This window comes from Oncorhynchus kisutch, linkage group LG6 (genome assembly GCF_002021735.2).
Source record: "Oncorhynchus kisutch isolate 150728-3 linkage group LG6, Okis_V2, whole genome shotgun sequence".
NCBI lineage: Eukaryota > Metazoa > Chordata > Actinopteri > Salmoniformes > Salmonidae > Oncorhynchus > Oncorhynchus kisutch.
In genome coordinates this window covers 39,780,964-39,805,650 of record NC_034179.2, presented here as the reverse complement: position 1 = coordinate 39,805,650, position 24,687 = coordinate 39,780,964, and the positions used below count along the sequence as shown (strand labels likewise).

The 24,687-nt window shown below is 44.3% G+C and overlaps 1 protein-coding gene across 1 annotated transcript; it reads left to right on the top strand.

Annotated features, from left to right (window-relative positions):
- The first annotated feature begins 2,313 nt into the window (after window positions 1-2,313).
- Window positions 2,314-5,218, top strand: LOC109892841 (frizzled-9-like). The gene has a single exon (XM_020485649.2). It carries the CDS (start codon window positions 2,920-2,922, stop codon window positions 4,672-4,674), a length of 1,755 nt encoding a protein of 584 aa, XP_020341238.1. The 5' UTR covers window positions 2,314-2,919; the 3' UTR covers window positions 4,675-5,218.
- Window positions 5,219-24,687: the final 19,469 nt, after the last annotated feature.

The following is a 24,687-nucleotide window of genomic DNA, read 5'->3' as shown; positions in this document are numbered from 1 at the left end:
CAGAGCAAAAACCAAGCTATGAGGTCGAAGGAATTCCCCGCAGTGCTCCGAGACAGGAATGTGTTGAGGCACAGATCTGGGGAAGAGTACCAAAACAATTCTGCATCATTGAAGGTCCACAAGAAGATAGTGGCCTCCATCATTCCAGACAGAAGCCACACCTCAGTAAAAGGCACATGGCAACCCACTTGGAGTTTGCCTAAAGGACTCTCAGACCATGAGAAACAAGATTCTCTGGTCTGATGAAACAAAGATTAAACTATTTGGCCTGAATGCCAAGCGTCACGTCTGGAGGAAATCTGGCACCATCCCTACGGTGAAGCATGGTGGTGGCAGCATCATGCTGTGGGGAGGATTTTCAGAGGCAGGGACTGGGAGACTAGTCAGGAAGGAGGAAAAGATGAACGGAGCAAAGTACAGAGAGATCCTCGATGAAAACCTGCTCCAGAGTCCTCAGGACCTCAGACTGGGCAAAGGTTCACCTTCCAACAGGGCAACGACCCTAAGCACACAGCCAAGACAACGGAGAAGTGGCTTTGGGACAAGTCTCTGAAGGTCCTTGAGTGGCACAGCCAGAGCCCAGACATGAACCCCATCGAACATCTCTGCAGAGACCTGAAAATAGCGGTGCAGCGACGCTCCCCATCCAGCCTGACAGAGCTTTTGAGGATCTGCAAAGGAGAATGGGAGAAACTTGTGTGCCAAGCTTGTAATGTCAAACCCAAGAAGCCTCGAGGCTGTTATCGCTGCCAAAGGTGCTTCAACAAAGTACTGAGTAAAGGGTCTGAATACTTATGTAAATATGATTATTTTTTGCTAACATTTCTAAAAAACTATTTTTGCTTTGTCGTTATAAGGTATTGTGTGTAGATTTAATACATTTAAAAATAAGGCTGTAACGTAACAAAATATGGAAAAAGTCAAGCGGTCTGAATACTTATTGTGAAAAACTGAGTTTAAATGTATTTGGCTAAGGTGTATGTAAACTTACGACTTCAACTGTATGTATAAGCCAATGGTCATCTATAAGGCATTTATTCAGTGATTTTCTTCTTTGTCTAATATATATATATATATATATATATGTATGTATGTGTGTTCTTTCATTCACCACTAGGATGGGTAACAGCGCATGCGTGAGGTGATGTGGGCTGGTGTGGCTAAAATGCCAGGGACTAATTTTTATCCCAGTCTGCCCTTGCTGTAAGCCTCAGGGAGGAAAAGACATGAGGGAGTTCTGACTGACAACAACATTTGATTATATTTCAAGAAACAAAAAACACCATGGATTGTTCTCCATCCACCCTGATTCAGAATATACAATTTTCACTGTCATGGCATGCTTGGTACAATAGCTATTGAGCCGAAAGGAACTAATATCCGTCCGAATATCCAATATAACACTAATTTTACATGGTGTGTAACTCAATTACTGAGCAGTGACAGTATTATGGAAGGCCTGATAGGCTATTGTTCCCATCTAGTGGTCACTATCCACACAGCATCTATCCATGGTGCATTGCAGACAGGCTGTATCACATCCGGCCATGTTTGGGAGTCACATAGGGCGGCGCACAATTGGCCCAGCATCATCCGTGTTTGGCCGGGGTAGGCCGTCATTGTAAAAATAATTTGTTCTTAAATGACTTGCCTAGTTAAATAAAGGTCAAATAAATAAATATAAGTAGAAGACCGAGAAGAGTCTGGCTTCCACTAGTCATTCCTTAATGCCTTTAGTTAACCTAACTTTAGCATAAGAGCTCTTTTGTATGAATATGTAAACATTTTGTGCTTTATTGCCATCTCATATCTTACTTTCTCAAATGAAATGTGCAGCGGTCTAAGGCACTGCATCTTAGTGCAAGAGGCATCACTACAGTCCCTGGTTCGATTCCAGGCTGTATCACATCCCTCTGTGGTTGTAAGTCCCATAGGGCGGCGCACAATTGGGCAAGTGTCGTCCGGGTTTGGCCCGAGTTAGGCCGTCATTGTAAATAATAATTTGTTCTTAAGTTAACTGACTTGCTTAGTTAAATAAAGGTTCAATTTTTTAAAAATCTAATACTATGTGACTTGACAAACAAAAGTGTGGATTGTTCTCCATCCTCCCCTGATTCAAAATATATCATCTTCACAGTCATGGTTGGCATGCTTGGTTTAATAGCTATTGACTAGAGAACAGAATATCCAGTATAAATACATTTTACCTCTGTAAGAAAAATACATTTGAGAATGAGTTAAGGCGGGGCGAAGCAAGTTCGTCATCCAACTCCCGCCCCTTTATTGAAGAGGCAGAGAGCAGAGCACAGAGAATGTTAATGCACTCAAGCGATGGAGGGAGAAGAAGACAGACAGAGCTGGACGGCTTGAGTATTTTTAAACGACCCAGTATCCCCGCGTGTGGTGCACTGGTGTGGTTACAAACAGGAGCCTACTAAAATGTGATTTTGAACAGCATATCAACTTAAAATAATTTCGGAAAATAAGGACTTTATTACGGTTCAACGCAACTGCCTGGCTTGAGATTTTAATATGCGTGATATCGATGATATAGAGACTAATTGTTTACCATTCGAACGTTCACAGCATGTTGCCGTCACTTTGCTAAACATGTGAAGCGTATCGTGCTTTAACATATCCGACTGGATTTGGAACTAATTCAGATACTGTTTTCAGGGAAAACAAGACGTTTTGCGAAGGTGTGCAATTTTGACCATAGGAGAGCCATATGGTCGGGTATTAAATGAACTCACCTTGGAACTAACATATGCTTCATCAGAATTGACAGTGGGGAAATGGACACATTTTGGGCACCATCTCATCAGTCTGGAATTGTTACAATCACTGTTCCTTTCTATTTTACTTTTCTATTCTAAAACAATAAGTAGTTTGTGATATATTAACTTTCCTGATATCAACATGTATATTTTTCATTTGAGGATTGCCATTTTACTCTGGTGCCAACTTGTTATTGCTGCATCCAGTTTGGATATCGGAGCATATGATATAGAGAGGGGCAGACCTGCTAAATGTGAACCCATCACCATTCCCATGTGCCAGGGCATTGGCTACAATATGACAAGAATGCCCAACTTCATGAAATACGAAAGCCAAGCAGAGGCCAGCATCAAACTGAATGAGTTTGCCCCTCTAGTGGAATACGGCTGTGACGTGCACCTGCGCTTTTTCCTCTGCTCCCTCTACGTCCCCATGTGCACTGACAAAGTGTCCACCACCATCCCTGCCTGCCGACCAATGTGTGAGCAGGCCAGGCAGAAGTGCTCTCCCATCATGGAGAAATTCAGCTTCGGCTGGCCTGACTCACTGGACTGCTCCAAGCTGCCCACTAAAAACAACCCCAACTCGCTGTGCATGGAGGCGCCTGAGAATGACACCAAGCAGGAGACCAAGAAGGGGGAGGGCATGCTACCGGTGCCCCCCAGACCCAGGCAGCCCGGCCCGGGTACCAGCGGGCGCTCGGGCAACAGCCTGGGCTCCTGCGAGAACCCAGAGAAGTTCCAGTATGTGGAGAAGAGCCAGTCGTGTGCCCCGCGCTGCTCCTCGGTGGTGGACGTGTTCTGGTCGCGGCAGGACAAGGACTTTGCCTTCATCTGGATGGCGGTGTGGTCCACACTCTGCTTCATCTCCACCGCCTTCACTGTCCTCACCTTCCTGCTGGACCCGCAGCGCTTTCAGTACCCGGAGCGGCCCATCATCTTCCTCTCCATGTGTTACAACGTCTACTCGGTGGCCTTCGTCATCCGCTCGGTGGCCGGGGCCGAGAACATAGCCTGCGACCGTGAGAATGGCGAGCTCTACATCATCCAGGAGGGGCTGGAGTCTACGGGCTGCACCATCGTCTTCCTCATCCTCTACTACTTTGGTATGGCTTCATCTATCTGGTGGGTCATCCTCACACTCACCTGGTTCCTGGCCGCTGGCAAGAAGTGGGGCCACGAGGCCATCGAGGCCCACAGCAGCTATTTCCACATGGCCGCCTGGGGCATCCCAGCCATGAAGACCATCGTCATCCTAACTATGAGGAAGGTGGCAGGGGACGAGCTGACGGGGCTGTGTTATGTGGGCAGCATGGACGTTAATGCACTGACCGGCTTCGTGCTCATCCCTCTGTCCTGCTACCTGGTCATTGGCACCTCTTTCATCCTCACGGGCTTCGTGGCGCTCTTCCACATCCGGAAGATAATGAAGACGGGCGGCACCAACACAGAGAAGCTGGAGAAACTCATGGTGAAGATCGGTGTGTTCTCCATCCTGTACACGGTGCCCGCCACCTGCGTCATCATCTGCTACTTCTACGAGAGGCTCAACATGGGGTACTGGAAGTTCCAGGCGCTGGAGAACAAGTGTGTGTCGTTCCCCGGGCGCCGGCATGAGGACTGCTCCCTGGAGGAGTCGGTGCCCACTGTGGCAGTGTTCATGCTGAAGATCTTCATGTCTCTGGTGGTGGGCATCACCAGCGGTGTGTGGGTTTGGAGTTCCAAGACCCTGCAGACCTGGCAGGGCCTGTGCAACAGGAAGCTGTCGGTGCGGACTAGCAGGAAGCCTTGTAGCAGCGTCAGCTGCAGCACCTCCCACTGTCACTACAAGTCCCCAGCCGTGGTGCTCCACATGGCCAAAACAGACTCTTACCTAGAGAGCCCCACACACGTCTAACATTTCAAGTGACACTTCTCACAGTGTCTTGCATTGACAATACCAAAGGATGCTATTTTGTTATATGATCATTTGAAAAGCTCAGGTTGGTTTGCATCTAATGCTCGATTAGTAGCAATACCTGAACGTAACAGTGGTTGTGCTTTCGTTTTGGTAACAGATGATCCACATTGCTTTCAGTTAAACCACACAGTTCGGTGCACATGCAGAATCAGATATGCTTCCAAAGGAAACATTTCTTGTATTGTATGCCATAGAGTTAGTTGGCTGTTTCTGGTTAACCAACTGAACATGAATGCAAAATAGAACTTGCATGGATGTATCAACATTTGGTTTAGTGTTCTCTCCCTGTAAATGTATTTATTGTGTTGTGTATTTAATTGCAAGTTCTTCATGGTGTTTCCTAAGGTTTTGTATATTGTATATAAAAGCACATGTACTAAAGAGTTATGAGTTATGAATATAGGGCCTGTTGAGATGTATAAGTGCCTTTGCAAATGCATATTTTTCAAAACAATGGACATTAATAAAACATATTTATATATTTTCACTGATGACTTTACTCTATTGATTACTTTACAATACATGTCAAATTAAGTGTAGTGGTTATTAACATAAGCAAAGCAAATACATCTGAACTATTTTTTGGTTTAAGAAAATATTCATTTGTGTCTGAAACATTTTGCTACAGCGCCTCTTCAAATTGACAGTCGTCATTAACTTGATGCAAGAATATATTGTATAAATTAAATGGACATCATTAGTATCGGCGACATTTTTAAAAGTATTCATTTTGGTTTCTTATTCATTAGACTGATTACCTTGTGGACCCACCTACAGTATAAAGCTCTCACTGGCAAATCTAGTCATATTTTCCCAAGTGACATCAGCTGTTTGTATATGCCCTTTCACGTATAACTCTGTCCTCGCATTGCATCAGTGTTCTGTCACATTTGAGGAATTCAAACTGCTTGAGTAAACTGCAAACAAAAAGCTGCTTGTTCCACGCAGTTGAGCCTCGCGCCAACTTTCTGGTTGGTTGACAAAAGTGTTAATATTTTTCTAAACTGCAGCCTTAGTTGAGGTGGAAAACGGTCAGGGCCTCCAGGCCTCTCTGACTGCCCATGTTTGTGAAGCTATGCTGAACTTTCTGTTTTCCATTGAAACATCAGCTCCAGCAATAATAACTTACATGGGGTGACAGCATTCCATGGTGAGAGAAAGAGACAGAGTTTTAATAATAAGTCATGACACTGCCTTTAAGAAAAAAATGTATCTGTGTTTCCCAAATATAACACAGGCAATCAAAATGTCAGGCTTTTCATAAGTTCAGTCTCTCCAAAGCTAAAGCCTACATGACTTTATCCCATTTGAATAGGTCTATCATATTTTTGCTACTGTGTTGTAGACCTATGTTATACCATTTCATATTAGACCTTTGACAATGCTGAGATTTTGGGCCGGTCCTGCCCACCAGCCTATGCTTCACTTTTTATATCCTCTCTTCCAAGTTGCTGGTGCCTGCATCCTGCCTGTGCAGACATTGTCCATAGCTTGGCAGCACATCTCCCCCTGGAGCTGAAACCACTGTTACATTTCTCCATAAAAAGCTCTGTTTGTCTTGGAGCTGCGCGCTGGGACCCCACTGTGGTGCGTAAACCACATGTACCAGTCACAATAAAGCACAATTAATGCGCGCCAGCTTTCAAGTTTATACATGGGCGACATGCATAAACACTTGGTTCTCATAACAATAACAGTCTGCTCTGTATCAGCCATTGCAACTGATAAATACCCTTGCTAAAGCCCCCTGGTCCTGGTAAGATGGTAAACTGGTTTTTAAGTATTTTATTTTATTTGAAATAAAAGGGGAAAGCAAAAGATCTGAATTATGTAAAAATTCATGTGATTCAAATTCACTGCAAATTGACAAAAAGAATGAACAATGACATTGTAATTCACATACTCTATGTGGAGTCTTTCAAATGTTCAATAAGTCATTTGAGAAATGGCATTTGGTAATGTTTAAACCACCTCCCCAGACATAAAGTCAAATTCTCAGACCATGAATGTGGAATGGCTCTTTCCGAGGATTTGTCAAGTCAAATGTGGGTGGTTCTTAACAGCAGTCTTTATTCAACCAATCAAAAATACTGAAATGTGCCACATTCACTACGTTTTAGGCATATCTTAGCCAAATCATTCACAAAGCCAGAAACCCTTTGGGAGACACCACTGTAATAGAGATTCCTAATGGCATTGTAGGAGAGCGGACAATATAGAGTATCTGTGTAATTGTGTGCACTCTGAAAGGAAAAGGCTATGTTAGCTCATACATTTGATTAAAGGAGATAATTAAAGCTTCTCCCCCCTCTTAAAAAAACCCACCAGAAGAATAGAGAAAGGGAGGTAAAAAGAGCTCCTCATTACCCCTCACCCCCAAGCAGTATCCCTTTCCTATGCTGGTTTTGATGTGGAAATGAGTCTATTGAAAAGCAGCAGCCCCTCCCGAAAGGGTCCCCCCCCCAAAATGTGTCCCCCTGAGCCTTCTGTGCCACTGGCTTGGCCATGTCCCACCTGCTGAGCTGAGCACCCCTTGTGTTACTTGTATATGCCAACACACAATGCACCAAGACTCAGGTTTTTGAAGTATGCTGTAACATTGAACATCTCTTTAAACTTAGATTAGGTGAGTGGTGTAGTGAAGCATAGACTATAGTTCCTCTACGGAGTGATTACTCAATCATTGTAACCCACCTTTCAAACAAAACAGTTACCACCTTCATCATTCATTTTGTTAGTGTATTAAGATCGTTGCTGTGGCTTCGACATTCTGATTTCCTATGCCACCCCTTATTGTTACAAGATATCACATTCGGGATAGTCTCACGTTGCCATACGTCCAAAATCACATCATTGTCATGCCTTAGGGAAGCTTGATTCTCGTCGAGGCTCCATTCAGGCCAACAACTGTCTGTCTTTTATACTCTAATGCCACAGAGTATTTGATGTCAGACTTCTGCGTTTATTTCACTGGGGTATCTAATCCTCATTTACACTGACCAACAAAATAAACGCAACATGTAAAGTGTTGGTCCCATGTTTCATGAGCTGAAATTAAAGATCCCAGAAATTATCCATACGCACAAAAAGCTTATTTCTCTCAAATTTTGTGCACAAATTTGTTTACATCCCTGATAGTAAGCATTTTTCCTTTGCCAAGATAATCCATCCACCTGACAGGTGTGGCTGATTATCCAGCATGATCATTTTCAGAAGATATCCTCCTCGCAATCTCCAAAATACAACAGTCAAAGAACAACTTTGTTTGGACGTCGTAAAGGACCATTGGCCGAAACTGAAGGGTTATAGCTCGCTAACGACCTCCTTTTTCACGTGAAAAAAAAACGGTGGACAGAGACTTGATAGCTACATTAGCTAGCTGGGGATTTTCTACAAGGAATCTGCCTCCCAAAAAAAGCTTCTCCCAAGTGGTTGTTCAACCTACTCCTGTGCCTGCTGCACTGCTGCTTGGATTCCACCTGGCGATCTGTTCATCGGCTGCCCTGGCCTGTCTCCCCCTGTCTGGTACAGGTACCCCCACCACACTCCCCCCTCTGTCCCGAGCTTTCGCTCGCCCCAGGACACATGCACTGTTGGGGCAGGTGACTCTGAACTTACAATGGCTAGCCCCAAGTCATTATATTTTTTTCTTGTGCATTATGCTATTTGCCTCATGACTACCCCATGCTTTGTTGACTATGAACATGCTTGTTTACCCGACCGTGGGACAGACTATATTTGTTCCCACACCAGACTATGTTTGTTCCCACACTCTGGACTCTGACTCTCTAATGGTTACACAGACTTTCCCATCCTATTCTAACCACCTCTTGCCGGCTTTGTATTCATGTTACCTGATGAAATTGCTGTACAATATGATGTTGTTGCCATTTGATGCACATTCAAATGTCATAAAAAATCAACACTCCAGAGCTCTCCCTGTCCTCTGCCCTGCCCTGATTGTATTACTGCTGATGATATCTGGACATGTGCCTGTACACCCTGGCCCATCTACTGTAGCTAGCCCCAATTCTGACTTGTACTCTGATATCTGCTTCACTGATTCCTGCTCTTGTAAAAGCCTGGGTTTTCTGCACGTTAACACTAGAAGCTTATTAAATTGAAAGTGTGGGTTAACAGCTCCAATCCAGATGTGTTGGTCATTACTGAGACGTGGTGAAGAAAGAGTGTTTTGAACACTGATGTTAACCTTACTGGTTATAACATGCTTAAACCACCTGACCAAGTCCTAAAGCAATGGGACTCCCTACATCTTTCTCAGATTATTACCAATCCCACAAGGTATGACTCCAAACACCCAGAAAAGGCTACTTTGCTTGATGTTATCCTAACAAATAATCCTGATATGTATCAGTCTGGTGTTTTCTGTAATGGCCTTAGTTATCACTGTGTTTGCAATGGCTGCTCAGTGAAGCGACCTGTACTAATTTGTCCTAGACACTTGCTAAAAACCTCTAATGAGCAATCCTTCCTTCATGACCTGGCCTCTGTAAATTGGTATAGAATCAGCTTGATCCCCTCTGTCAAAGACTCTTGGACCTCAATATTTTCAGTGGTATTGTTAACAAACACGCCCCATAAAGAAAATAAGAATTAAAAACAGGTTCAGCCCCTGGTTCGACCGTGATCTGGCAGAGTTACTCCACCTCAAGAATTCCATTTGGCGAAAGGCTTGGCACATGCATACTCAGGCTGACTGGCTCTCGTTCATGCAAATGAGAAATAAGTGCACTCAGGCTATCTGGAAGGCCAAAGTTAGTTACTTTAAGGAGCAGTTCTCTCTCTGTAGGTCTAACCCCAAGAAGTTCTGGAATATGGTTAAAGACCTGGAGAATAAACCCTCCTTCTCACAGCTGCCATGTCTCTTAATGTTGATGTGGTTGTTACTGACAAGGAGCACATGGCTGAGTTCTTTAATCACCACTTCATTAAGTCAGGATTCCTATTTGACTCCGCCATGCCTCCTTGCCCATCCAACATTTCCTCATCTCCCACCCCTTCTAATGCGACTAGCCCCGATGCTCCTCCCTCTTTTTCACCCTGACCCGCTACAAAGTTTCTCCCTGCGGGCAGTCAGTAAGTCCTAGGTGCTAAAGGAGCTCCTTAAACCTGGCCCCCAAAAATCTATCTGGGTCAGATGGTTTAGACCCTTGCAGCCCCTATCATTGCCAAGCCTATCTCTGACTTTTTTAACCTGTCTCTCCTCTCTGGGGAGGTTCCCATTGCTTGGAAGGCAGCCACGGTGCGTCCTTCATTTAAAGGGGGAGATCAAGCTGATCCTAACTGTTATAGGCCAATTTATAATTTGTCCTGTCAATCAAAAGTGTTGGAAAAACCTGTCAATATTCAACTGCATGGTTTTCTTAATGTCTATAGTATTCTCTCTGGTATGCAATCTGGTTTCCGCTCAGGTTATGTATGTGTCACTGCAACCTTAAAAGTCTGAAATGATGCCACCATTGCCCTTAATTCTAACCAATGTTGTGCTGCTATTTTTATTGACTTGGAGAAAGCGTTTGATACGGTAGACCATTCCATTCTTGTGGGCCGGCTAAGGAGTATTGATGTCTCTGAGGGGTCTTTGGCCTGGTTTGCTTTCTACCTTTCTCAAAGAGTACAGTGTATAGTCAGAACATCTGCTGTCTCAGCCACTGCCTGTCACTAAGGGAGACCCCAAGGCACCACACTCTCTGATCCTAGGCACCACACTCTTCTCAATTTACACCAACAACATAGCTCAGGCAATAGGAAGCGCTGTCATCCATTTATATGCAGATGATACGGTCTTGTACTCAGCTTGCCCCTCCCCGGATGTTGTGTTAAACGCTCTACAACAAAGCTTTCTTATTGTCCAACAAGCTTTCTCTGCCCTTAACCTTTATCTGAACACGTCCAAAACAAAGGTCATGTGGTTTGGTAAGAAGAATGCCTTTTTCCCCACCGGTGTGATTACTATATCTGAGAGTTTAGAGCTTGAGGTAGTCACCTCATACAAGTACTTGGGAGTATGGCTAGATGGTACACTGTCCTTCTCTCAGCACATATCAAAGCTGCAGGCTAAGGTTAAATCTAGACTTGGTTTCCTCTATCGTAATCGCTCCTCTTTCACTCCCAGCTGCCAAACCCTGATTCAGATGACATCCTACGCATGCTAGATTACGGAGTTGTAATTTATAGATCGGCAGGTAATGGTGCTCTTAAGCGGCTAGATGTTCTTTACCATTTGGCCATCAGATTTGCCACCAATGCTCCTTATAGGACACATCACTGCACTCTATACTCCTCTGTAAACTGGTCATCTCTGTATACCTGTCGCAAGACCCACTGGTTGATGCTTATTTATAAAATCCTCTTAGGGCTCACTCCCCCTTATCTGAGATACCTACTGCAGCCCTGATCCTGGACAACAAACACAATTGCATTTTATCAATGGCAATTTGAATGCACAAAGATACCGTGATGAGATCCTGAGGCCCATTGTCCTGCCATTCATCCTCCAACATCGCCTCATGTTTCAGCATGATAATGCACGGCCTCAAGTCGCAAGGATCTGTAAATAATTCCTGGAAGCTGAAAATGTCCCAGTTTTCCCATGGCCTGCATATTCACCAGACATATCACCAATTGAGCATGTTTGGGATGCTCTGGATCGACGTGTACGACAGCATGTTCCAGTTCCTGCCAATATCCAGCAACTTCGCATAGACATTGAAGAGGAGTGGGACAACATTCCACAGGCCACAATAAACAGCCTGATCAACTCCATGCGAAGGTGTGTCGCGCTGCATGAGGCAAATGGTGGTCACACTAGATACTGACTGGTTTTCTGATCCACGCCAAACCTTTTTTCAAGGTATCTGTGACCAACAGATGCATATCTATATTCTCAGTCATGTGAAATCCATAGATTAGGGTCTAATGAATGTATTTCAATTGACTGATTTTCTTATATGAACTGTCACTCAGTAAAATCTTTGAAACTGTTGCATGTTGCCTTCATATTTTTGTTCAGTGTACATTTTGACTTTGTTTTATTTTTACCTGCTGTTTGAAGTGTTTTGTCTCCAGCAGAAGGTGGATCAGATTGACATTGATTGTATCACATACACCCACACACTCACACTACAGGTGGAGTCATTGGACCTGTACATGTACAGTTGATTTTCCCATGATTTTCCCATGATGTCAAGCAAAGAGGCACTGAGTTGGAAGGTAGGCCTTGAAATACATCAACAGGTACATCTCCAATTGACTCAAATTATGTCAATTAGCCTATCAGAAGCTTCTAAAGCCATGACATAATTTTCTGGAATTTTCCAAGCTGTTTAAAAGGCACAGTCAACTTAGTGTATGTAAACTTCTGACCCACTGGAATTGTGATACAGTGAATTATAAGTGAAACAATCTGTCTGTAAACAATTGGTGGAAAATCATTCTCTCTACTATTATTCTGACATTTCACATTCTTAAAATAAAGTGGTGATCCTAACTGACCTAAGACAGGGAATTTTTTACTTGGATTAAATGTCAGGAATTGTGAGAAACTTAGTTTAAATGTATTTGGCTAAGGTGTTTGTAAACTACCGACTTCAACTGTATTGGTAGATGGATTAAAAACATTGAACATCCCTTTGAGCACGGTAAAGTTATTAATTACAATTGGAGGTATATCAAAACACCCAGTCACTACAAAGATACAGGCATCCTTTCTAACTCAGTTGCTGGAAAGGAAGGAAACCGCTCAGGGATTTCACCATGACGCCAATGGTGACTTTAAAACAGTTACAGAGTTTAATGGCTGTGATAGGAGAAAACAGAGGATGATCAGCAACATTGAAGTTACTCCAATATACTCATCTAATTAACTGAGTTAAAATAAGGAAGACTGTACAGAATCAAAATATTCCAAAACATGCATCCAGTTTGCAACAAGGCACTAAAGTAATACTGCAAAAAATGTGGCTAAGCATTTTACTTTTTGCCCTGAATACACAGTGTTATGCTTGGGGCAAATCTGTATATATCCTCGTTAATGTACATTTCTTGTGTTAATTTTAGATTATAATTTGTATTTATTTGTTAAATGTAGTTTATTTAGTAAATATTTTCTTCACTCTATTTCTTGAACTGCCTTGTTGGTAAATGGCTTGTAAGTAAGCATTTCACAGTAAGGCCTACACCTGTTGTGTTCGCCGCATGTGTCAAATAAAATTGGATTTGATATCAATGTCTGCTTTTATGTATGGAGTTTTCTCTTCCTGTAGTGTATCATTATCACTTTCTATGTTTAGCCTTTGAAATAGGCGACCCTGTGAGCAAACACTGTTGTCCTTCAACAGCCCTAGATAACACCCTCGTATCCATTTTTCTGTTTGTCCTCCCTGAAGTCGGACCAAATAAAACAAACAGAATTTATTCAGGCTAACCAAGGAGCACACATACAGTATTTAAGGAATCAACCAACTGAAACGTATTTGGAATAAAGACTGAATTCTCACTGAGTTTGTTTTGGGTCGGCCCCAAACAGTCTTTTTTGACTCACTTGCATTGCTGAGTTGGCCTAAGTATTAATAGACAGTTATTGTATTCGTGCCCCTCTTTGCATTCTCCCCTCTTGGTGTGCAAAATGACATTCTCATTGTAAGATATGTTTTAGATTTAGGGAGAGTTGGATTTCACCAACTAGTTGTGCAATGTATAGTACAGGTAGTATACTGTACTATAGTACAGGGCTATGTACAATGGACACTGTGTAGGCATAGACCTAATGAGTGGACTGATCACTGACATGAAGTGATCAGTTGAGAGTCTGTTAGACAAGAAAGCCTGCTGCCACTGACCCTCCAAGTCTAGGAATGATGGCTGTAGATCCATTAGATACCATACAAGTTAGTTCTGTACCTGTTGAGTGACGTAGGAGGATGTCATATATAATTGCCATAGAGTTCAGATATATCCAAGGTTGTGTCCAGTGGGCTTGCTCCTCTTAGAAAGGTAATTTGTGCTTGTGGCAGCTGCCACTGGGATGTTGTTTGTGCAAATTAAGACCAATTTCAGATCATGTAGGGGCCGAGACAAACATTGGGCTGCGCTGATAAGTTGACAGTGGTTGAGAGGCATGTATAATTTAGGCAACCCTCAAAACCCAGAGACATCGGCTGCCCTTAAGAAAGGGCCATTGCTCTTGCCTGTCCTGAGATGGGTAGCACAGAGTGGGCTTTGTACTGAGAGGGAGAAAGCGGGAGAGTGAGAAAGAGGTCCACACGGGGAGTGAAAACCTTGAAGCTGCCAGGTCTGGCCCCTGCCCCCACTTCACTCTTTAATTACTGGGCATGTCAATGCAGGGGTGACATGTTATAAAGGCCAGACAACAGGCCACTGATTATTACACGTACGAATCTGGCTCTGGTACACACAACACACCACACCCAGAAATGCATACACAACCTTTGTAAAAAAAAAAAGGGTTACAATTTACAGGAGCTGTTGTCCATTTGGAGCTGAAGTATCAGAATACAGAAGAAATTATCAGAAACCTATCAGCAGTTGATAACCTAACCGTGAGCCTCAGATGGGTCTTTCCCATCCACTTTAGACAGGAGCCAAATAAGGTCCTGTGTCAATATATTATTAGACCCTAATAACAGCATGGAAATCTCCAACCTCATTAGAGACCATATTATTGTGTGTGTTATGTCTGGGCCTGTGTACACAAAAACACAGAACCTCGTAAACACGACTTCCCATGGGGGGGTTGTGTCAGTGTTACTCTTATTAGTGAGTCCAGACCCACCGGTGTTGTAGTAAACAAAAAAACAATCCTGCTAGGCCACATGTAGCCCATTGTCCATATGTAGCCCATTAGCCCTGCTCACGCAAAAGTGGGACCGGTTCCGCTGGCACCCAGCGTGGCATCCCCTCGAGCGCCAGGCCAGATGATGAGTCTGAGGTATGATTGTTTAAAGTGCTAACAATGTCCTGTGTGGTTTTAACTGCCCACCGCTTGGCCAGACAACTGGTTGGCTGGCATCGGTTCCAGGAAGAGGCACGTAAGGGAAATTATGGTGTCTGAACGTTAGAGCGGAAGCCATTTTGCGAGAGTTCGCCGCGGTGAGATTTTCCACAGTTAGAGAGTAATGGGGCAGGTGATTAAATTGTGGATGATGTTGAGGTGTAGTCATTATCTATATTTTGTTATGTAACAGTTTCAGGGTGCTGGCTGAAAAATAGGTCCTTGAGTGTGAAAGTGGTCATAGTCAGTGTAATGTTGAGTGAGGGTAAATTCCAGCGAGATGCCAGTTAACCTTTCTATAACTAGCGAGCTAATTGGTTTGTGGGAAAAATATGCAATTTTCCTTACAAAAGTAAGCGAAACTATCAAGTACCATTTCTAAAACAGTTAATAATGTGCATTTAAGCTGGAATTGGTACTTGGTAAAACTGCCACGTCTGTTTGGGATATTACAACAACTTAGACGTTACTACAATCAACTGACACAGTTTTTCCCCTTTGACATCATTGCACACGTGATATAACACCAGCATATGTATTACGATTATTAGTATTTTTTTCATGCTGCCAGACGCTCCTTTCATCCAATTTCATCAACAAAACAAAAACAATAACAAAGGCGCTGGGGCGAGCAGTGGTACTGCCTATTTAAGTTCCCTGTACTTTATAGGGACCACAGTCAAAACTAAAGTAGTAGTATTTTCTCAGTCAATCATTTGTTGTACAAAGTTTAGAACACATTTTATGGCTGTTTAATTAGATCCAGACCTGTGTTTCTTGCTTCCTGCCCTTGTGATACTGTGGGAAAGGAGGGAGGTTACAGGGGGAATACATTGAATAGAGCCCTTAATAGAGCATTCCATTAAACATTTCCAAATGCATAAAAATTGGAACAGAATCAAGATGTCTGACGAACAGGCTTTTGCACATTCCAGTCAAGTATTTTACTTTAGTGCATAATCCGAAGTTAAACGTGCGTTTGTGTATTGTAACATACACCTCCGTTTTCTCTACAAACACTGTGTCAATATAAAACCAATAATGCTCAGGCAGAGAAAACACGGGATGAAAATGAAAAGACGGAATGAAATTGACGCCGCCTGGCTGAGACTGGGAGTGAGAAAGAGGTTTTTGTTTCCCCGCAGCGGAGGGTAGAGTCGTGGGCAGAAAACGAGAACCCCGGGGCCTTAATATAAGGGGCCACACCAGAGATGCTGATGGTGTGAAAAACTCTCCCTTGTTTTTGTTTGCGTTTCTTTTCCTTCTAGCACTCGCTTCTCTCCATCTGGAGCACCTTGGGTGATAGAATGTGGCTATTGTTTTCCTTGCCCAACCCCTTGGCTCACCGCGGTCCACTCGTCACTATTACAACGCAGCTTGTGGAGACAGCAGCTCCGACACTGGCCAAACCCACATGACATCTGTGGTCTGTCATTCTGCTTCTCCAAGACATTGAGAAACGTTCTATGGACAAGCTCAGCATCTTAACTTTGTGTGGATCTGAAACCCCTAAAATCAGTCTTTATGGTGCTGTGTTATCGACCTGGATTTGTTCAACCAGACCGTGTGACAGCGTACTGTCAATTAAAGACTTAGCAATCAAAACAAAACTAAGTGACTTTTCTTTATTCAAATGTCGTTTTCAGTTCACATGAATCAGTATGGTCACAGACAGGTGTGCTATAATCAGCATCTGACTTTGGATAACTTCATGCCATCTCACTTTTATACTTATTTGTTTAAAAAGTCTCTGGAGTCGCACATTAAAGTATTCATATACTGTCCAGTCCTCACAGGCACCAAAATGGCCCATCAGGAAGCATAAAGTTTAACTGGAAGAATTCAGTGCTGGTCTCATTCTCCCAGACCCAATATCAGTTCCCATAAATAGACGACCACCTCACCATGTCTGCACATCACGTACATCCATACCTGTCTGACATACAGTCTGTACAGCAGAAACAAACCGCAACCAGACCATATCAGACACGAGAGCCAATCACATTGTCTGGAACCCAAACAATCCCAAACCTGGGGTGTGCGCCAACATTTGTGGCTTCTCCTGCTCGCTCTGGCTGGCCTGTGAAGGCCGTTCGCTCAGCCCAGGAGCTAATCTTACAATGCCTCTCTCCCATCTGCGCTGCATTACCAGGCCTGACGCTCTGCCCGCCACTCAAAGGAGCCTATATGGATCTGTTTGACTGCGAGTTGCTCCCTCTCAGACTGTTTCCCATTAAGATTTCCATCGCCATCGAGGTTCTCTGTTGCATAGTTACGGACTCACACCTCCCGGAAAAACCTGCCTTCCATTTACCTCCACTGACATAGCATGTTTTCTTTTCTATAAACTGCAACAGTGAGTTGATTGAAGGCGGTGGGGTGTTATGATGTGACTTCGGCGAGGGAACTTTCCCCCCCTTCGTTTCCTGCTATCGAATCGTACTGAAAGCCCAACAGTCACCTCAATGTTATGCGAGAGACGTTGTTGGTTGGGATTAGTAGTTTGTCAGAGAAATCCGTCAGGAATAGTCTCATTCTCTCTTTTGGCCTGAGGCACATTTGGTGTCCTGCCCTCTGAGGCTTGTTTTGCCTCAAATGAGAGGGTACGGTGTGATGCGGCTTTTCCAATCCCATTACAACGGCAAACCCACTTCTAGTCTAGTTAATCATACATACTGTAAACGTGCACGTATGTAAGTTGACACAAGCTTTTGTATGAGTGTGCTCTAATCATTGAGTAAGTATGTCTGACTAAGACAGTGAATGTGTTCATGTGCCTACAAGGGTATGTGCGACTGTGTTTATGTGTGCATACTGTACAATATGTTTTACAGTAAATTAATACATTTACTGTTCTTTTGTATTTGCACAAATAGCAGAAGGGAAAAGTATGTAACCAGTCTAGTCCAAGCCTGGCTGGCAGCCGTGCGGGTCGTTGGAGGGACAAAGGGGGAGAGGCGATAGGACTCCCTCCCAGGTGTTGGCTCCAGGAAGAGACCAGCCAAGAGGATGTGGTTTCCCCTCCAGTCCAGCCTGGCTCAACAAGAATGCTGAGTTATTGGGAAAAGTGGGACAAGGAAAAGATACAGCACGTACCCGACCTGGGCAGCAATATTTAGTGTTTTACCAGCTTAATTAGGCATACATGGTCTCAGCATATTCTGCAAAGCTGCTTTCAGGCGCTTTATACTGTTCTGCAATCAGTTTATAACTAGTGTTTATCAGGACTTACCGGCTGTTAGTTATGGCTGACAATCCGGAATTATTTAAGCCAAAGCATTAGGAAAACTGAGGTGGTCAAGTGTCAGCAAGAATCTTTGATAATGATAAACACCAGGGTTTAATATGAGCTGAGCTTGAATCTAAACTTCCCTGACGACTCAAACTGAATTCTCAAGGCTGCTCAATGTTCGCTACATACTTCAGTCTGAAACTGCCGTCGTTGAAGTTATTTGGTAAGCTATCGTACACTTTTCGTACTCTAAAATTAGTTCTTTGGCCAAACTGCTTGTAACTTTGCAGTCAATGTAGCGTTCCCTGCTCACAGGCCTGTTGTTTTACAATTGACCGGATGACCTCATTAAGTCAGGTATCAGTTTGTTGATGCCGTCGGTGACCATAGACCAGACTCAGTTAATACGAGATGTCCCTCTCCGCTGCTATTTGACCTTCAACCTGCATGCTTGCACTCTTTCCAGCCTATGATCCAACCGCAGTAGGCCCCCTAGACCCCTAAGCATCCCCGCTCGCATTTCTACACAAAACATCCATCTCAATGTCAATACACACACCACCTCTCCACCCTCACCCTCTGCCCCCCACCCTGTATCAGTTCCACACAACAACTTCAGCTTTACAATGTGGGAGAGAGTACAATGTTTCCACTTGAGCCCCCTCTGCTTTATTGCATTACCCATAATCCCGCTCGCACGCTACTGTGGCGAGGGCTACTAAGAGTTGAGTTTCCCCAGAGTTGGCACACAAGGCGGGCCCTCGCAGAGGTCCCCTCTGTCCTACAGTGAGGATGGGAGCAAATGGCACGTCTCTTGGCAGCGGAACACAGAGCCTTGGAGGGCACCAGTCTCGCCTCTGGCATTCTGCTCATTTAGCACCACTGCGGATGGTGGCGGCTGAGGGAAGAGGGGGACATTGCTCTAGGCTGGGAGGTGAACATCTCACATCTCTTGTCTGATTTTGGTTTCTGTGCTAATGAAGTTGGCTCAAGAAAAAAATATGTCTAGAATGGGAATTTTGCGAAAGACCTGCACCCAGCAACTATCACATCCTCTTCTCATTGGAAGTGCCATGCAGTGTAAGTTTAGAACATATGCTAATGCTAATGTGAGTTCCTCACTGTTTATTACGTGTGAGCATGTGTTGGGCCCCAGCAGGCGCGGCCCTGGGGCCTTGGGGACCAGTCAAGAGGTTTGTGGTGGTAGCCCGACCCCCGGCCGCTTGCCTCAACACACACTCCCCGCCACCGACCCCAAGGAGATTACAAGCACACCCCGCGGGCAATAAAACGGGTTGGCGCCAGAGCCGGGGCCTGCAGTTTCACGTTATCGCATCTGTCAGCGGGAAACAGAGCTGGATTAAGGGGACGGGGCTGGGGGGGTTAAGGCGGCCATGTCTTTTTTGTTTCTCTGTCATGAACCCCCCGTCAGCTGTCACTGTTAAAGCAACTATTAATCCCCAAGTCGAGGCAGAGGAGGCCCTGAGGTCTTAATATCACCTCTTTATGAAGCCTTGATTGATATGTTAGGTTGATACTCTGAGGTGCTGTTGGACCACAGTTGTGTGAGCCATATCAATTTTAGTGGCAACTTATAGCTTGGAGGAAACTGTTTTAATAACCCCTCTAAAACTTGGCCATCCCAAATTTGTAATGTGGTCCTCGAAGTTGATAACATGGAAATCAAGTTCTGGGTACTGCACTTTCGGCATGGTTTAAAATCATGTTAACCTGCTACATCATCACATATCATCAATAGGACAACAGAACAGAATTCATGTTTGTTTAGAGAGCAGTCATTCAACTGCCTTTCTCAGGGGATGTTCTTTTGCCTTCTACAGTCACTGTGGGAGCTTTTTTGCTCTTCATCCACCACAATGGATGGCGTGTGTGTGTATGTGTGTGTGAGAGATAGAGCAGAGGCCTACTTTGCGTGGGGTGTTCAGTGAACTCTGCACACACATAATGGGACCAGCCTCCTGTTTGACCTTGTGTGACCTTTTTGATGTGTGTTTTGACATTCGTCTCACAACTCCTCTTGAGAAGTACATGTCAAAAAACCTTTGAGATGCACTGCCTCTTTACTATCCCATTTATAACACTTATGCATGATGTTAGATAAGATAAGAGCAACTATCATTGTTGTAACCTTCAAGATTTTCAGCAAAACACACACACAAACAGACCTACAAATCTGTCCATGGTGGGGGGGCCCCAATACCAGTGTGTGTGCATGGAAGTAGTGCCAGTAGTAGACTGTGACGATTGCCAGTCCCATTGTGATAAAGCAATCTGGAATCAGGAGGCTGATGCTGTTCTCTCCAGAGTCAGGAGGCAACTAGCGCACGAAGTGGCGGTGGTGAGATAGGCCACAACACTGTCCCAGCCAGCTGAGGGGTGCTGAGTAAGAAGCCCCAGCAGCCCATGGCTCTACCTCAGCAACAGATTCTAGGCATCCCCGGGGAATAGCCGGGAATGCTCGGACCAGCTGTTTGGGACTAGAGCGTGGGGAGCTAATGGGGTTGGAATGGGTTCAGCACATCCCAGGGGACCCCAAAACCAGTTTAACATTTAATCAGCTGGCCATATCGTAGTAGGTAGACTGTTCCCTGCCAGTCGCTGTAGGACATTGCCTGGAGGGGGGTTGGGGGCCAGGGTGGGTGGGTGGCATTTCTGGCAGTGCCATCTCTCACAGAGCAGCCTTGTTCAGCAGACAGGCCCAGTTGTCACCAGGAAGGGAAAGCTCTGTCTGTCTCACTCTGCCTTCTTCCTCACCACATGGCCCCTCACTCAGACAGCTGCTCTACTATCTGCTATTACCGAGACCCCAAGAGGGCGTAGTTAGTCCGGATGTCTTAATGCCTTTAGGTGTCGACGCAGTCAGCCCAGCCGGTAATACACTCCCGTCTCCCATGGTCGACTCGTACATAAAACATCTTCCATTCGGGCTGTGTTGACGATAACGGGACACAAGTGTATTGTCGACTGGCCACATTAAATTCGGACGTAAGATGGCGAACAACGTCAAATTAATAATAGCGTCACCTTGTGGCCGTTTGGCCATTCCCCAGCCCACAGGACAGGAGAAACGGCTTTTGAAGTGAAGTAAATCAGAACAGGAGACAAATAGAGGGTATGTGATCCCCCCCCCCCCCCACACACTTTTTTTTTTAACGAGCACTTGCACTTGACCCCCCCCCCTTCTAGCTCTGACTCTCCTAATAGCTACGTTATTGAGGAAAATGATACTTTCTATGCCTGTGATATGTGGTTGTCCCACCTAGATATCTTAAGATGAATGCACTAACTGTAAGTTGCTCTGGATAAGAGCATCTGCTAAATGACTGAAATGTTAAATGTGATGTGGGCTGCCATGTTGCCAGTACTGTTTATATGTTATATTGTGAAGACGTGTCATATCAAGTTCACTTATGAACAGTTCATCTTGTATGACAAACTCTTATGTATGAAACTGTGAAACATTAAATCAAAGTTCGTATGGTTACCTATAGCAAATGTAACAACAGTTATGCACAAATAAAGACAATGGTAATTTTTTGTCCATTTGATTTGAATATTTTATTTTGCAGCAGGGGAGAAACAGATGTTTCAGTTTATAGACATCAGTTTCTACCTTTAGCGACATGCATCATTTTTGGCTTGCTGATTTGCTTTGATTTGATCTGCAGATTAGGTTTGTTATACGGGCTACATCGTTAGAATATCAAAACTCCTTCCCACACAGTTTCCCACATACAGCACACACACACACATCACACTCACACCATGTGATTGACTGACAACTCCTATCTCTATTTTCATGTGACAAGTTGACCTGGGAGATGTCTGGAGGGGGCTTTTGGCATGTGGACAACATAGGTGACCTAAGAGACAAATAGCGAAGATACACACTGGGGAGGAAGGGATGATGTTTCAGGCATGGCAACCAGTTAGCGCCCTCTCAGACAGAGCCATAGAGCGGGATGTGTCGGGGGGGGGGGGGAGTCAGGCAATGGGATGAGGGCATTACCTGGCAGTGGGCCGCCACTAATCTAATCCCCCCATGTTGGCAGACATACAGCCCCACTAACACCATCACACACATTAGTAGGCTTGTAGGCCTCTGGGACTCAATAGTGTGTGTTGTCAAAAATAGCATTAAGTCCCTCTCAGGGTCGCATGGAGTGAGCCAGTGTTTTACAAAGCATGGATCAAGGCTGGCCTTGGGGGCCCAGATAAAGGCAGGGGCCCTGAGGTGTCACTGAGAGAGAGGAGGTAGGCACCAGCCCTAACACTAATGTAACACACATGCACATATACCTGACGGACACACACAGAATGTGAGAGGAGTGAGGCACCAGCACTGACACTAATGTAACACACACACACACTTACATGCCTGACGCCAAGCCCCCGAAACACTCTCAGCCTCCAAGAACTCTTGTCAGAAAAAGCTGTCGTTATCTCTCCCAACATAGCCCCACTATCACCCCCACATCAATAATAAAGCCATACATATTTACACACTCGTCATTCCCAGTAAGAAAATATTGCAACAGAACGTTATACATACTGAACACATAACACATGCATAACCGCTCTGTCTTTGTCAGCCTGTGCCTGTCTATTCGTGTGAATGTTCCAGGGCCAGCTCCACTGTTATTTAGCTATAGCACCGGCTCTCTGGGGGTGATGAGGCCTGGTTGAAGTCATTCGATGACCGCAAGTTCCACTGATAAGCAGAGGGGGATGTTTGGGATGCCGACACTTCTAACGGCTGGGGGAGAGGGGGCACTAGAACTGTGGAAGTAGACATACAGACAGGAAGACTGGGGTTACTGATAGGGAGGGTGGCAAAACAGGGGACTAATGCACTACCTGATTGTATGTGATATAGATACTGTAGGTGCATTTTGGCATGGAGAGGTACAATTGTAAGTTTCATATGATAAGAATGTGGTCACCATGATCAATAAAAAAATACTGAAGTGTTCTTTATTGAACCCAAATAATTGCATGCCATTTTTGCTAATTGAGTTGAATTTCAATAAATCTCCGGATGTGACTATAAGCAGCCTTCCTCACAGTGTCAGATTGAAAGTTTTGTGCTTTTGAAAGAGACTTCTTTGGATGTTTTTAAGTGGCTGTGTTAACAATACCTCTTCTACTGTAAAGCCATAATCAGAATGAAACAAAATATTTTCACTATGGTGAAAATGTGTTATCCATGAAGATAACCATAGAATACTTTCTGCAGTGGATAGGAGGAGGGGGCCCCACATGGCAGCTGGCGAGAGAGGACTGTGTGTGCGCGTGTCTATGTGTGTGTGTGTGTGCGTGCATGGAAGTGGTGCCAGCTGGCTCTTTGCAGAGAGGGGACTAATTAAGTGGAGGTTGTGTTCTAGCTGACCTTGACCTCTGGGTCGTTAAACACTGGGCAGGTGTCCAGGACGTAGATGGGGTGATTACACACACACCTCTGGTGTCTGTTTTCCCTCGGCTTACACTGCTGCTCATTGAGGCCCATTTACGTAGAAAGTCACATTTGACTGAGAAGTTTCACTTTCACCAAACATTAATTGCAAACACAGGGCTTATCTTTCTATGATTGTGAGTTGGTGACATACTTTTTGACTATTGTTTTGGCCATTTGATTATCTAAATAGTCCGAAAATATCCTTTGTAGTCATAATTACATTTTTGGGTTGATTTTTGAAATTAATTGTTTTTTCTAATAACCCATGCAAATAATGATTTTCAATCAATGGATAATTCGCTTGGATATAGATTATTTTAAAAGGCAGTCTATGCCCATAAATCCATACACAACCTACGTTCTACAGTATAAATTTCTCCAAACCAAGAGTGACATCTACTGGTAGGCGAGCACTGATCAGCATATCTACAGAGAGGAGATTGATCATTGACCATCTTCATGCATGTATTACACCTGGCTGTAAAGAGCAGCACAGCTGAATTGTAGAGACATTAAAAGCTGATCATTAATGGCGTGTTGAAAAAGTTTGTCGAGTTAGAATAATGCTCTGGCAATTGTATTCTCATGGTTTTCCATGCTCTTGATCTGCAGTTCCACAAACGATTAATAAAATCTACTTCTATTCATTTTCCCTGGTTAGTGTTTTCCGTCATGAATCTTGTTCTGGAGGAAGCTCTGCAGTGGTCATTTGATCTCATTTGAAACCTAACCTGCTACCCATAACCTTCAATTAAGACCAAAAATAACATTTTTGTTCTCATTCATTTTTACAATTTTGAAATGTTTGACTCTGCAGCTGGCCCGTCTAGCAGAAATCGCACAGTTCTGCCTCCAGAGCAAAATACATGACAAACGTCAACGTGCTTCATTTTCATGCCACTCAAATTAAGAACAAGAGAGGATTGACGTATGTGTTAGTCTTGTCACATTCTTGAAAGACAGCAGTAGCCACAGCTCGGTTGACTGGGCAGAGCTCCAGTGAGTTGCTGTAAAATAAAGTCTTCCCACAATCCCATCTGTCATTGCTGGGAAATGTCTCCTCTGGGGACTCCCTGAAAACACCACTTCGATACAAGTTGACGGTAGGTGCACCCAATTGGGGCTCCCGAGTGGCACAGCGGTCTAAGGCACTGCATCTCAGTGCTAGAGGCGTCACTACAGACCCTGGTTCGATTCCAGGCTGTATCA